Source organism: Heteronotia binoei, chromosome 20, assembly GCF_032191835.1.
Source record: "Heteronotia binoei isolate CCM8104 ecotype False Entrance Well chromosome 20, APGP_CSIRO_Hbin_v1, whole genome shotgun sequence".
Classification (NCBI taxonomy): Eukaryota; Metazoa; Chordata; class Lepidosauria; order Squamata; family Gekkonidae; genus Heteronotia; species Heteronotia binoei.
In genome coordinates, this window is record NC_083242.1 from 1195768 (window position 1) to 1208226 (window position 12459).

Below are 12459 nucleotides of genomic sequence, written 5' to 3' on the forward strand. Positions count from 1 at the left end.
AAGCCTTTTCAGACAGAACATTAACTGGACGCTGGGCCTGCCATCCCAAATGGAGAGAGGTGCTCATGACAGCTGCAAGTCAAGAGGGCTGGTTGAAGGCTGGGTGCTTTTCTGGGACACTCTGTAGCAGGGGTGGCCAAACTGTGGCTCTTTCACACATCTTGTGCGGCTCTCAAAGTCCCCACTGCTCTGTCGGTCGGCTTGGAGAAGGCCTTTCTCTCTTCAAATCACTTCTCCAAGCCAAGCCAGCCAGCATCTTGGAGAATGCATTTAAAGTTAAAGCTGCTTTCTTTCCACCTCTCCCATCTTTTTCCCTCCCTCCCATCTGCCTTGCAGCTCTCAAACATCTGACTTTTATTCTACATGGCTCTTATGATATGCAAGTCTGGCCACCCCTACCCTGTAGAAACCCTGTAAACCCTGGATGGTGGAATAATTGTCCACACCACGGGCAGCAGCAATGCCTGTGGCCCATTTGCTCCACCCAGTTTCCAGGGGTGGGGGAGGACTCTCTCACCTGTTTCCTGAGAGGTCACCAAAGGAAGGGAGGCATCCACTTCTTCTCCCCTCCCCACCCACCAAAGCAGCTGATCCATCGATACCAAACACCACCCCACCAGCTCATATTATGTCTCCCTGAAAGGAAATGAATCCCTACGAAGGCTCTTGAGATGTGGGGGGAAGGAGTGAGGGCTCTTTGGGTGCCTCTGTGTTTTAAGTCCTGTCTCCAGAGGTCTCTGAGCCCAGGAAATGCCAGTCCAGAAAGCGAGGGAGATAAACTGCTTGTGGAGTGCATAAAAGCCCTTGCGGGGCATTCTTGACTTAAGAGCAGCACCACTTGTGAGTCCACCAAGTCCGCTGTCCTCTCACAGTCCAGCTCCACGCAGGGAATTGCAGAAGCAGGATTCGACAGCACCAGAATAAGCCCAAGCCATGGTCCTCTCTCTCTCTCTCTCCCCCCTGCAAGTTCTCAGCCGAGCGTGTATTTACAACCCAACAGCCAGGAGCAATTGCACTTCGTTGGCAAGAAAGCACCATGCCCAATGCTGCCTTCGTCTACCCCAGTCACCAGGCGAGTGGCGGGGTCAACCTGGGACTTCGTTGGGTCTCTCCGGCCTGCACGTCGCTGAAAGCTCGCTGCAAAGAAGGAGAGGGAAAACATATCAGGCGGTTTGCCAAAGGCAAGGGTATTCAGAGGCACAGCCTGGCCCTTATTCCACAGGAGAAATTCTTCCCCATATTCTGTCTCCAGACCTGCTCTGAACAGCGATCTTTCCAGAAAAGCTAAGCCTACAGCACAAGAAGACATCTGGGGGCTGCTCTATTCCGGGATCGTGAAACAGGTTCCCCAAATCAAGTCAATGTGGCTGTTTGCCAACTGGTGAATGCGGCTGAGAATAATCAGCTGGGTTGGGGACTCCAGGACTTGCCTAGGGAGGGTCCCAGTCTCATGAACTCACGGAGCTGCCATCTACTGGATCAGTAGCAACCAAGAGTCACACTGGGAGTGGAACTGGAGAGAAACCCGAAGGCTCCAAAAGTGTATTGTGTCAATTTCTTTCAACGACAAACCAGGGAATCTTCAGTCACAATTATGATGCTTTTACTTTTCTTTTAGGCACACACAATTGCACAAAGGTATGCAACAGATAGTGGAGAAACTGAAGTCTCAATAACACTCCTTTTTCCATAGACTCCATTCTCATCCACCACAAGGCTAATCCTATTAAATATCCAAAGCCTAACTTCTTCCTTCTATTCAACCCGTATAGCAGCAACAGGCATAACCGGTGTATAACCAGGGGCGACACAGGATAGAGGTTTACAAGATTATGCATGGGATAGAGAAGGCAGAGAAAGAAGTACTTTTCTCCCTTTCTCACAATAGGAGAACTCGTGGGCATTCAATGAAATTGCTGAGTGATAGGGTTAGAACGGATTAAAGGATGTCCTTCTTCAAGGGTGATTAACACATGGAATTCACTGCCACAGGAGGAGATTGGATCAACATATGGAGCAGAGGTCCATCAGTGGCTATTAGCCACAACGTATTGTTGGAACTCTCTGTCTGGGGCAGTGATGCTCTGTATTCTCGGTGCTTGGGAGGGGCAACAGTGGGAGGGCTTCTAGTGTCTTGGCCCCACTGGTGGACCTCCTGATGGCATGTGGGGTTTTTTGGCCACTGTGTGACACAGAGTGTTGGACTGGATGGGCCATTAGCCTGATCCAACATGGCTTCTCTTATGTTCTTATGTGACACAGAGTGTTGGACTGGAGGGGCCATTGGCCTGATCCAACAGGGCTTCTCTTACGTTCTTATGTGACACAGAGTGTTGGACTGGAGGGGCCATTGGCCTGATCCAACAGGGCTTCTCTTATGTGACACAGAGTGTTGGACTGGATGGGCCATTGGCCTGATCCAACATGGCTTCTCTTATGTTCTTATGTGACACAGAGTGTTGGACTGGATGAGCCATTGGCCTGATCCAACAGGGCTTCTCTTATGTTCTTAGTGTAATGTCCTGTTTCTCTAAATAGCTTTTTCCAGGCTTCTGTTAAAAACAATTTACAAGAACATTATTTCAGATCTTTATCACAGTACCATACCTTGATTACCATGCCCAGGTCCATCTTCCCCATATCATTCTCACCTCAATTTTTCACTTAGTTTCTTCTCCACTCTCACAGACCACTGCCTCCCTTACTCAACCCGTTTAAACTTTTTTCTTTTTCCAGAAGACGATCCCTGAAATGCAGCTCCCCAGGTGTGCTTCATTAATCACACTCCTATCTGTTGAAGTGACACCTTCTTTCTACTTACCTGCCTCCCAGAAACTACTCCTACAGAACTAATCACTGTTCACCGAAGAAGTTTACAGAGAACAGGATAAATCCCATTCGCTATTAAAATCATTCGGTTCCAAAGCCCTGAGTTTGAAAATCCATCTCATCTCTTGACATTGTAAAAATTTTTCCACACCTATTGAACCCCATTCTTGAGAAATGAATCTTTCCAACACAAAGAATCTTAATTTACTGAATCAGTCTATCAAGGCTAGTATTGTCTGCTCGGACTGGCAGCTGCTCTCCAGGATCTCAGTCTTTCACATCACCTGCTACCTGGGCATTTGAACCAGAGATGCTGGGGATAGAACCTGGGGCCTTCTGCAGGCCGGGCAGCTGCTCTACCACTGAGCCATGGCCCCTCCCACTCGTCTTGTGGCTGAATGAGGCCTTGCCGCTGCTCATCAGAGTTGTTTGGCTCAATCACAAGCTCACTGTTTAGCCCTCTGCCAACTTCCCAGGTTGAACAGCAGCTAATGCCTGTGGAAGATCACTCAGGTGGATCACTGGCCACAAAGCAGTTGGAGAACATCAGACAGCAAGGAACACTTGCCCAAACTCCAGCCAGGCCTCACAATACTAAAGGGAGTCCACAAATCAACCCTGAGAATGCAGCCTGAAGTTGAGGCACAGAATGTGGAAGGAAGCCCATTTTCGCCTGCTCTCTGGGCTGCACCTTCTAAGGGCACTGGGGACCAAGGGTTCGCCCAAATCCATTCCCTCTTTCCCAGAGGCCATCTTTTGGCCTCCTGCCCTGTCTCCCAAAACCATGGCAGCAAATGCTCACACTCTCCCTTCTGCAAGCAGCTGAGTCAACCACCTGTTAAAAGCCTTTGTGTGTGTGTTTTTGGATGGCCGAAGTTTCCCAAACAGAGGCAACTACCCTCTCAAGCTGGCCACACACACCTGGGCTGACATTGGCCAACTCTCTTGAACACCTGGATGCACATCATAACCCCCACGGCTCACCTCAAACTTGCTCATGAATTCAGCAAAGATGCCAAAGAATGCCTCGGAGGTTGTGACTTTGGAGTCCTCCCCAAAGAAGGAGAGGACTCTGCCAAACTCTTCCATAGCTCTGTGCTGAAGATCGGCCAAGGACCGGATGACAGGACGGGCGCTTTCCATGAAGGCCTTGAGGAGGACAGCTAAGGGCAAACTGAGCATCGTAAATGTGTCATTGTGATGTGCACTGAAGAAGGGAGCCAACGACAGCTACACGCGGCTTTATCACCCTCTTGTTAGACAACAAAATAGGCAGGCTTGTTCATCTCTTGCCTTGAAAACCCGAGGGATTGCCAGAAGTTGGTGGGCACTCCACCACATGAGATAAAGAAAGCCAATTCTAGTTGACTTTATTCATGAGGAGGAAGTTTCCCTTGGATATTTTCACTCGGGATGCCTGGGAGAACTCTGAAATCTGAAGCTTGAATGGCACAAAATGGCGGGTGATTCATCGCTTCCCTCTCCCCCACCCCCCGGGACTCACCGTCTTCCAGCTCTTGTTCAACGTGCTCGTGTGTAGGCAGGGCTCGCGGGACCAGAGCGCAACCTCCAGCCGGGGCCTGCTTTCCTTCTAGAGAGGGGGCAGAGCTCTCCCAGGGGCCTCCAACCTTTTTGAGTCTGCAGGCCCTTTTGGAATTCTGGCACAAAATGGCTGCCATAAAATGGCTGCCGCAGAAGGAGGTGGAGCCAGCCGCAAAATGGCTGCTGCAGCTGACCTTGTGTCACACAGAGAAGATCCTGGTGCTGTGAGGGGCAGCTGATGCCAAAGCAATGGGTTTTTTTTAATCCCAGAATCCCAGAGTTGGAAGTGGCCATGAAGGCCATCTAGTCCAACCCCCTGCTCCGTGCAGGATCGGCCTAGAGCATCCCTGACAAGGGTTTGTCCAGTTGCTGCTTTAAGACTGCCAATGTCAAATCTCTAATGTCCAATAAGAAGGAAGCCCTGTTGAGCCAAAGCCTCATGTGGCCCCACCCACTATATACAAACATGCAGCGAGCACCAGGAAACGTGTTGGCAAGCGCTGTGCTGCCCACTGGCTCCATCTTGGAGACCCCTGGCCTAGCCTGCTGGCAACACAGCAGTGTGAGGCAATCTTCCCTGCTCCAACACCTGTCTCCTGCTGAGGGGGATATTTGCTTACAAGCTGCTCGACAAAGGATACATCCATCACGTCCCCAAACCTGTCCTCTGAGCAAGTCGGCATATTCTGGCAGGCCACCTCGATCTCATCGACAGTGCTGTGAAGATCGTCCAGGTCAGCTGTCAGCATTCTCTGATTCACTAAGGGAGAGAAGAAACGGACGGTGGCCGTGGCTCTCTCGACTTCCCTGGTGGAGTACAAGGTTCCCTCTAAGCTGCAGAGTCTTGTGAGCAAAAATTCTACGCTGTGAGCTAGTGGCATTAAAGTTGTGAGCTACTGCATAAATTATTGTGCTCCGGGGCCATTTTTTCCTGAGCTAGGACAAAAAGGTGTGAGCTGGAAGCTAAAAATCTGTGAGCTAGCTCACGCTAACTCAGCTGAGAGAGAACACTGGTGGAGTAGCCCGAGGCCTTTCTCTGGCCAGGGAACTTACAAGGGTTATGCCAAGTGATTATTGTCATTGAGTCTAACCTCAATAATAATACTGGAATACTGTGGACGGTTCTGGTCACTGTATCTCGAAAGGGGCACTGCAGAGCTGGGGAAAGCGCAAAGGAGGTGACCAAGAGGATTTGGGGGTTGGAGCACCTTCCCTAGGAGGGAAAGCTGAAGATACAGGGACTTTCCAGTTTAGAAAAGAGACTATTAAGAGGGAACATGACAGTGGTTTTATCAAATTATGCACAGGGTGGAGAGAGTTGACAAAGACACATTTTTCTCCCTCTCCCAAAAGACTGGAACTCGAGGGCATCCAATGAAGCTGAAGAGCAATGTTCCCTCTAAGCTGAGTTAGTGTGAGCTAGCTCACAATTTTTTAGCCTCTAGTTCACACATAGAATCATAGAGTTGGAAGGGACCTCCAGGGTCATCTAGTCCAACCCCATGCACAATGCAGGAAACTCAAAAATACCTCCACCCAAATTCACAGGATCTTCATCGCTGTCAGAGGGCCATCTAGCCTCTGTTTAAAAACCTCCAAGGAAGGAGAGCCCACCACCTCCCAAGGAGGAAGCCTGTTCCACTGAGGAATCGCTCTAACGGTCAGGAAGTTCTTCCTAATGTTGAGCCGGAAACTGTTTTGATTTAATTTCAACCCGTTGGTTCTGGTCCTGCCTTCCGGGGCCACAGAAAACAATTCCACACCATCCTCTATAGGACAGCCCTTCAAAGACTTGAAGATGGTGATCAGATCACCTCTCAGCTCACATTTTTGTCTCAGCTCAGGAAAAATGCTCCCAGAGCAAACTAACTGATGCAGCAGCTCACAACTTTAATGCTAGTAGCTCACAAAGTATACTTTTTGCTCACAAGAGTCCACAGCTTAGAGGGAACATTTCTGAAGAGCAGTAAATTCAGGACAGATAAAAGGAAATACTTCTTAACACAGAGAGCGTGATTAAAATGTGAAATTCGATGCTGGAGGAAGCGGTGGTGGCCACAGACACGAGCAGCTTTAAAAGGGCATTAGACAGGTTCATGGAGGATAAGTTGAACAATGACTGCCCGCCCTACAGTGACTGAGGGGAACCTCCACATTCAGGCAGCCAGCCTCTGCATCCCAGTTGCAGCTGGCACAAAGAGAGCGAGCCAAGTTACACCCTGCCCAAACACACCCTGCTGGGGATGCCACCGGGAAAGCCCTGCAGCCAGCCAAAGGTGGAATTCTCCCAATGCAATAAAAGCCCAGGGCCAAAGGAGGAGCGACGGGTTTCCTGCTCCCAAACAAAGACAGGAGGAGCTTCCGGCTCAGTGCTTTACCTTTGGCAGCATGTGGCACTGTGGGCAGGTCCTTGGCAAAGCCCAGGAGTTCTGGGAAATGTTGGCTAAGCGATTTGGCAAGGATGTGGAGGAAGGTGGACTTCCCATCGACAGTCTTGGTGGTGTTCAACTGCAAGGAAGCAAAACAAGAACAGGCGGTGGGATCCCCAGGCCACGGAGTGGCTGGTCGAGAGATGCTTGGCCAGGGAGGCAAGTCGGCTTGACTCAGGTATTCCCAGGCCAGTGGAATCTCCAGCTCTGATGGCTGCAGCTGAGAGCAGAGTTGCTGATGAAACCTGAAATGCCTTGGGGGAGAGGCGGCTGGGTGGGAGTCATGCAGACCTACAAGACGTGTGTGGTTCCTCTCTCTCTTCCCTAGTTCAGGGGGGCATCCTGAGGTCTCCCTCCCCCCTTCTTGTCAGCGAGCGGTGGCTGAGACTGCACGACTCACCAGGGTCAACCAGCGGGCAGGGTGGAACTATGAACCCAGGGCTCCCAGTCCAGCCCGCTGGCCACCCCACGGCCCTTCCCTTGAGCTAGCAGGAGACCAGTTTGCACAGAGCAGATGTAACCTTTGCAACCACAATGAAAGCTACTGAACGGGACCGGAGATGGGCTTGAGATGAGGCTTTGGGGAGGGGGTGCATTGTCCTTCCTTGACCCTAAGTGGGGCTTCCTGGGGTGGAGAGTCTGGTTCTACTTGCCTCAGTCAGGAAGTTGATTTTAAAGCCCGTTGTTTTGTTGGTCTTCGGCTGCCCGTGGTTCAGGTAGTTGCCCATTGCCAGCACAAACTGCAAGGAGAAGCCCTTGTGATTAAAACAGCATGGAACGCTCAAGCCCTCCAGCCCCTCCCTCCAGCTTCCACCTTCCCTCTCCCTCCTCTTTGCAGCGAAAGGCAGGACGCTTTGCTAGCAGCGCTGCTGGTTTTAAAGCAGGCCAGGCCGACATTGGGCAGGTGCAGTTGTCTCCATCGTTAGGAGCAAAGCATCATCTGTAAGATGCCTGCCTGTTGAGTGACTGTCAAGGGCCTCAGAGTCCAGCCAATGGGGAAAAGGGGGAGGTCCAGGGCTTTTTCTTTGTAGCAGGAACTCCTTTGCCGCTTAGGCCACACACCCCTGATGTAGCCAGTCCTCCAAGAGCTTACAGTAGGCCCTGTAAGAACAGCCCTGTAAGCTCTTGGAGGATTTGCTACATCAGGGGTGTGGCCTAATATGCAAAGGAGTTCCTGCGACAAAAAAAAGCCCTGGTCAGGTCTAACAGCACCTGGAGAAGACAATTTCAGAGGGGAGCCTTGTTGGTCTCCAGTAAAAGAGCTCCATTCGAATCCAGGAGCACCTTAGAGACAAACCAGGTAGGAGCTTTCGAGAGACCCTGAAACTCTTGTTGATTTCGGGGTTCTGCTGGGCTGAAAGCCCGGTGCTCGAGAGGAGAAAGGAACCAACCATCTGAAGCTAGAAGACATGTCCCAGTGAAGGGTGACAGGGAGGGTTGGGGGATGGGAGGATAGAGTTGCCAGATTCAGGTTCGAAAACCCTTGGAGGTTTGGGAAGCTCAAGGGTACAATGCCGTAGAGCCTGCCCTCCAAAGCCTCCAGTTTCTCCAGGAGGGAACTGATCTCTGTTGTTTAGAAATCAGTGGCAATTCCAGGGGGTCTCCAGGTCCCACCTGGAGGCTGCTGGCTTCAGCAGTATTGCAAAGCATTCTGCCCCAAGAGAAGACACCCCCTCCCCACACACCCACCTGGCTTGCCTGCCAGGTCAACCTACGCGATTCACCTCCACTCCAGAAGCAAACTCACTGCAGGAGGGGGTGAGCTGAGGAAATGCGCAGCCAGTCCCAGACTGCAGCTGATGGGAGAGGTCCTTCTCCTTCCTTCTAGGCCACCCCCTGGCAGCACAAACGTTTGGACCAGCCAACAAGCAGGAGGAAAGAGATGGGGGAAGGGGGAGGGCAGTGGCTGGAATCCAGCTCCTCGAGAGGCCCTTGGAGTTAATCAGTAGCCAGTTTATGACTCCATGGGGTTAACCAGGTGTTATTCATGGCATCATTCAAACCCATTCAAAAACTGGCTTCTCACGTCCTGGTTATTCTTTCCTCAGGGCAAACTGCGCACCACAAGATGTGGGTGTGGAAACCCTTTTTTCACCATGATAGTGCTGCTGCTGCTGTCATCTGACAGCAATGCAGATCCTGTGAATTTAACGGGAGGTCTTTGTGAGTTTCCTGCGCTGTGCAGAGGGCTGGACTAGATGACCCTGGAGGTCCCTTCCAACTCCATGATTCTAGGATTAGGAAGAACTTCCTGACCGTGAGAGCGGTTGCTCAGTGGAACAGGCTTCCTCCTTGGGAGGTGGTGGGCTCTCCTTCCTTGGAGGTTTTTCAACAGAGGCTAGATGGCCCTCTGACAGCAATGAAGATCCTGTGAATGTAGGGGGGTGTTTGTGAGTTTCCTGCATTGTGCAGGGGGTTGGACTAGATGACCCTGGAGGTCCCTTCCAACTCTTCTATGATTCTATGAGTTAGAGTGGTTCCTCAGTGGAACAGGCTTCCTCCTCGGGAGGTGGTGGGCTCTCCTTCCTTGGAGGTTTTTCAACAGAGGCTAGATGGTCATCTGACAGCAATGAAGACCCTCTGAATTTAGGGGGGTGTTTGTGAGTTTCCTGCATTGTGCAGGGGGTTGGACTAGATGACCCTGAAGGCCCCTCCCAATTCAGGAGGCGGTGGGCTCTCCTTCCTTGGAGGTTTTTCAACAGAGGCTAGATGGCCATCTGACAGCAATGAGGATCCTGTGAATTTAGGGGGAGGTGTTTGTGAGTTTCCTGCGTTGTGCAGGGGGTTGGACTAGATGACCCTGGAGGTCCCTTCCAACTCTAGGATTCTCCGATTCTATGCTGCTGCTGCTAACAACTGCAGCAATTGCAGCACGTTACGTTTTCTCCCACCCCTCCCTCGAGGGCAGGGTCTAAGGTCTGCACCTCCTCCATAGTAAGGAAGGGTGGCACAATGAGTGGCGATCCACACAGCTCTCCTGCCTCTTCTCTCCCCATCTCAGCTTCCATGTCTTTGTGTGCACGCACTCACGGAAGGAGCTGCATAGTGGGGTTGCGTGTCTCCCCTCCCCCACCATCAGGGGGGGCTGGAGGAGTGGGGTTGCCAGCTCCAGGCTGGGAAACTCCTGGAGATTTGGAGGCGGAGCTGGGGAGGCCACAGAGTCCACCCACCAAAGCATCTAGGGTTGCCAAGTCCAATTCAAGAAATATCTGGGGACTTTGGGGGTGGAGCCAGGAGACTTTGGGGTGGAGCTAGGAGAGTTTGGGGGAGGAGCCAGGAGCAAAGTTGTGACAAGCATCACTGAACTCCAAAGGGAGTTCTGGCCTTCACATTTAAGGGACTGCACACCTTTTAAATGCCTTCTCTCCATTGGAAATAATGAAGGATGGAGGCACCGTCTTTTGGGGCTCATACAATTGGACACCCTGGTCCAATCCTTTTGAAACTTAGAGGGTATTTGGGAGAGAGGTACTGGATGCTACGCTGCAAATTTGGTGCCTCTCCCTCAAAAAACAGCTCCCCTGGAGCCCCAGATACCCACAGATCAATTCTCCATTATAGCCTATGGGAATCGGTCTCCATAGAGAATAATGGAGTGCCCAGCAGACATTTCCCTTTCCCCTCCCACTTTCTGATGACCATGAAGCGGGGGGAGGGCCTCTAAACCGGGGGATCCCCTGCCCCCACCTGGGGATTGGCAACCCTAAAGGCATCCATTTTTTTTTGCAAGGGAACTTATCTTTCTTGTCTGGAGAGGAGCTGGAATTCCAGAGTATCTGCAGGTCCTATCAGGAGGCTGGCATGCTCCGGACAGGTTATCCATGCATAGGAGAAGCCTCTCTGCTGTGATTTCAATGTGTGTGTGTTAGTGTGTGTATTGCACAATACAGGGCAACAGGCTTAAAGACACCCAGGCTTGGAAGCATGGGGGGGGGGGGGGCAGGTTGGCTACACATCACAGTGTGGCAGGGAGTGGCTGCCACCTAGTGGCTACCAGCAGCAGCTCAAGATGGCTTTCCTGACCTCCAAGATTTTGGCCAGCTTCTTGCTGCTCTTCAGTTCCAAGGAGGCGTTGAAGATGCACTCGTAGCTGGCGGTGATCTCCTCCGTCTTCTCCTGCAGGGTGGTCTTGAAGTGCAGGCTGCGCAGTCGCGTTTTGTACTCCGGCACCAGAAGCATCTGGAAGGCAAAGGGAGGGCCAAACCACCTGAGCCTGGGAGAGGCTCCAGCGAGGCTCCCTCTGAGCGCTTTGGTTCTTTGTCCTGCTGGACTTTCGCCTTTCCCTCTGCTTAGGCCACAGCAGCAAGAGCCTTAAAGACAACTTCTTCCAAAGCTGCACGGAAGGGGTGCTTCCAACTGAAGCCACTTCGTCTTGGACTTCTGCATTACAAGCTGTGCCAGCCACAATTCTCTCCTCTGTGTGGCACAGGGGCCTAGCCAACTTCCTCCACATCTGGGCACTCCAGTTGGAGCCACAAGTGTGGGGTTCACCTGTGACCTGTAGTAGGTGAGAGGCTCTGAAGTCGAGCATAACCGCTTCTGGGCTCCTGGGCAGCTAATCTCGAGTTGTTATGCAAGAGTTTCTCCAAGCCTTGCTACTTATGAGTAGGCTTAGAAAAAACAGCGACAGATTTATCAAGAAATAAAGGTTGCCAGCATTTATCTGATACAACTGAAAGGACTAAACCAGAAGACAGGCTGATGAGAAGAAGAAGACTGCAGATTTATACCCCGCCCTTCTCTCTAAATCAGAGACTCAGAGCGGCTTACAATCTTCTATATCTTCTCCCCCCACAACAGACACCCTGTGAGATGGGCGGGGCTGAGAGGGCTCTCACAGCAGCTGCCCTTTCAAGGACAACCTCTTCCAGTGGAGGAGTGGGGAATCAAACCCGGTTCTCCCAGATAAGAGAGCTCTGGCTGACCCAAGGCCAGTGGAGGAGTGGGGAATCAAACCCGGTTCTCCCAGATAAGAGAGCTCTGGCTGACCCAAGGCCATTCCAGCAGCTGCAAGTGGAGGAGTGGGGAATTCAACCCGGTTCTCCCAGATAAGAGAGCTATGGCTGACCCAAGGCCATTCCAGCAGCTGCAGGTGGAGGAGTTGGGAATCCAACCCGGTTCTCCCAGATAAGAGAGCTGTGGCTGACCCAAGGCCATTCCAGCAGCTGCAAGTGGAGGAGTTGGGAATCCAACCCGGTTCTCCCAGATAAGAGAGCTCTGGCTGACCCAAGGCCATTCCAGCAGCTGCAAGTGGAGGAGTGGGGAATCAAACCCGGTTCTCCCAGATAAGAGGGCTCTGGCTGACCCAAGGCCATTCCAGCAGCTGTAAGTGGAGGAGTGGGGAATCCAACCCGGTTCTCTCACATAAGAGTCGCGCACTTAACCCCTACATCAAACTGTGGAACTCCCTGCCACAGGATGTGGTGGTGGCCACCTGCTTGCAAGGCTTTAAAAGGGGAGTCATGAAGGACAGGGTTATGATTGGCTACAAGTCATGGAAATCTACTCCCTCCAATACCAGAGGTAGCTTGCCCCCTTAAGTCAGACAGCAGAAGGCTGCTGCTGCGATCTTCAGGTAACTGGTTGGTCACTGTGTGAGACAGGATGCTAGACTAGATGGGCCTTGGGTCTGATCCAGCAGGGCTCTTCTGACGTTCTT

The 12459-nt window shown here is 51.8% G+C and overlaps 1 protein-coding gene across 1 annotated transcript in view; it reads right to left on the reverse strand.

Annotated features, from left to right (window-relative positions):
• Nucleotides 1–896: 896 nt before the first annotated feature.
• The window catches only part of LOC132588516 (delphilin-like), a 72197-nt gene continuing 60634 nt past the window's right edge, over nucleotides 897–12459 (reverse strand). Inside the window, 6 exon segments of the mRNA XM_060260923.1 lie at nucleotides 897–1137; nucleotides 3814–3978; nucleotides 5013–5131; nucleotides 6750–6879; nucleotides 7454–7540; nucleotides 10824–10979. Coding sequence (XP_060116906.1) covers nucleotides 1066–1137; nucleotides 3814–3978; nucleotides 5013–5131; nucleotides 6750–6879; nucleotides 7454–7540; nucleotides 10824–10979 — 729 coding nt within the window. The 3' untranslated portion in view covers nucleotides 897–1065.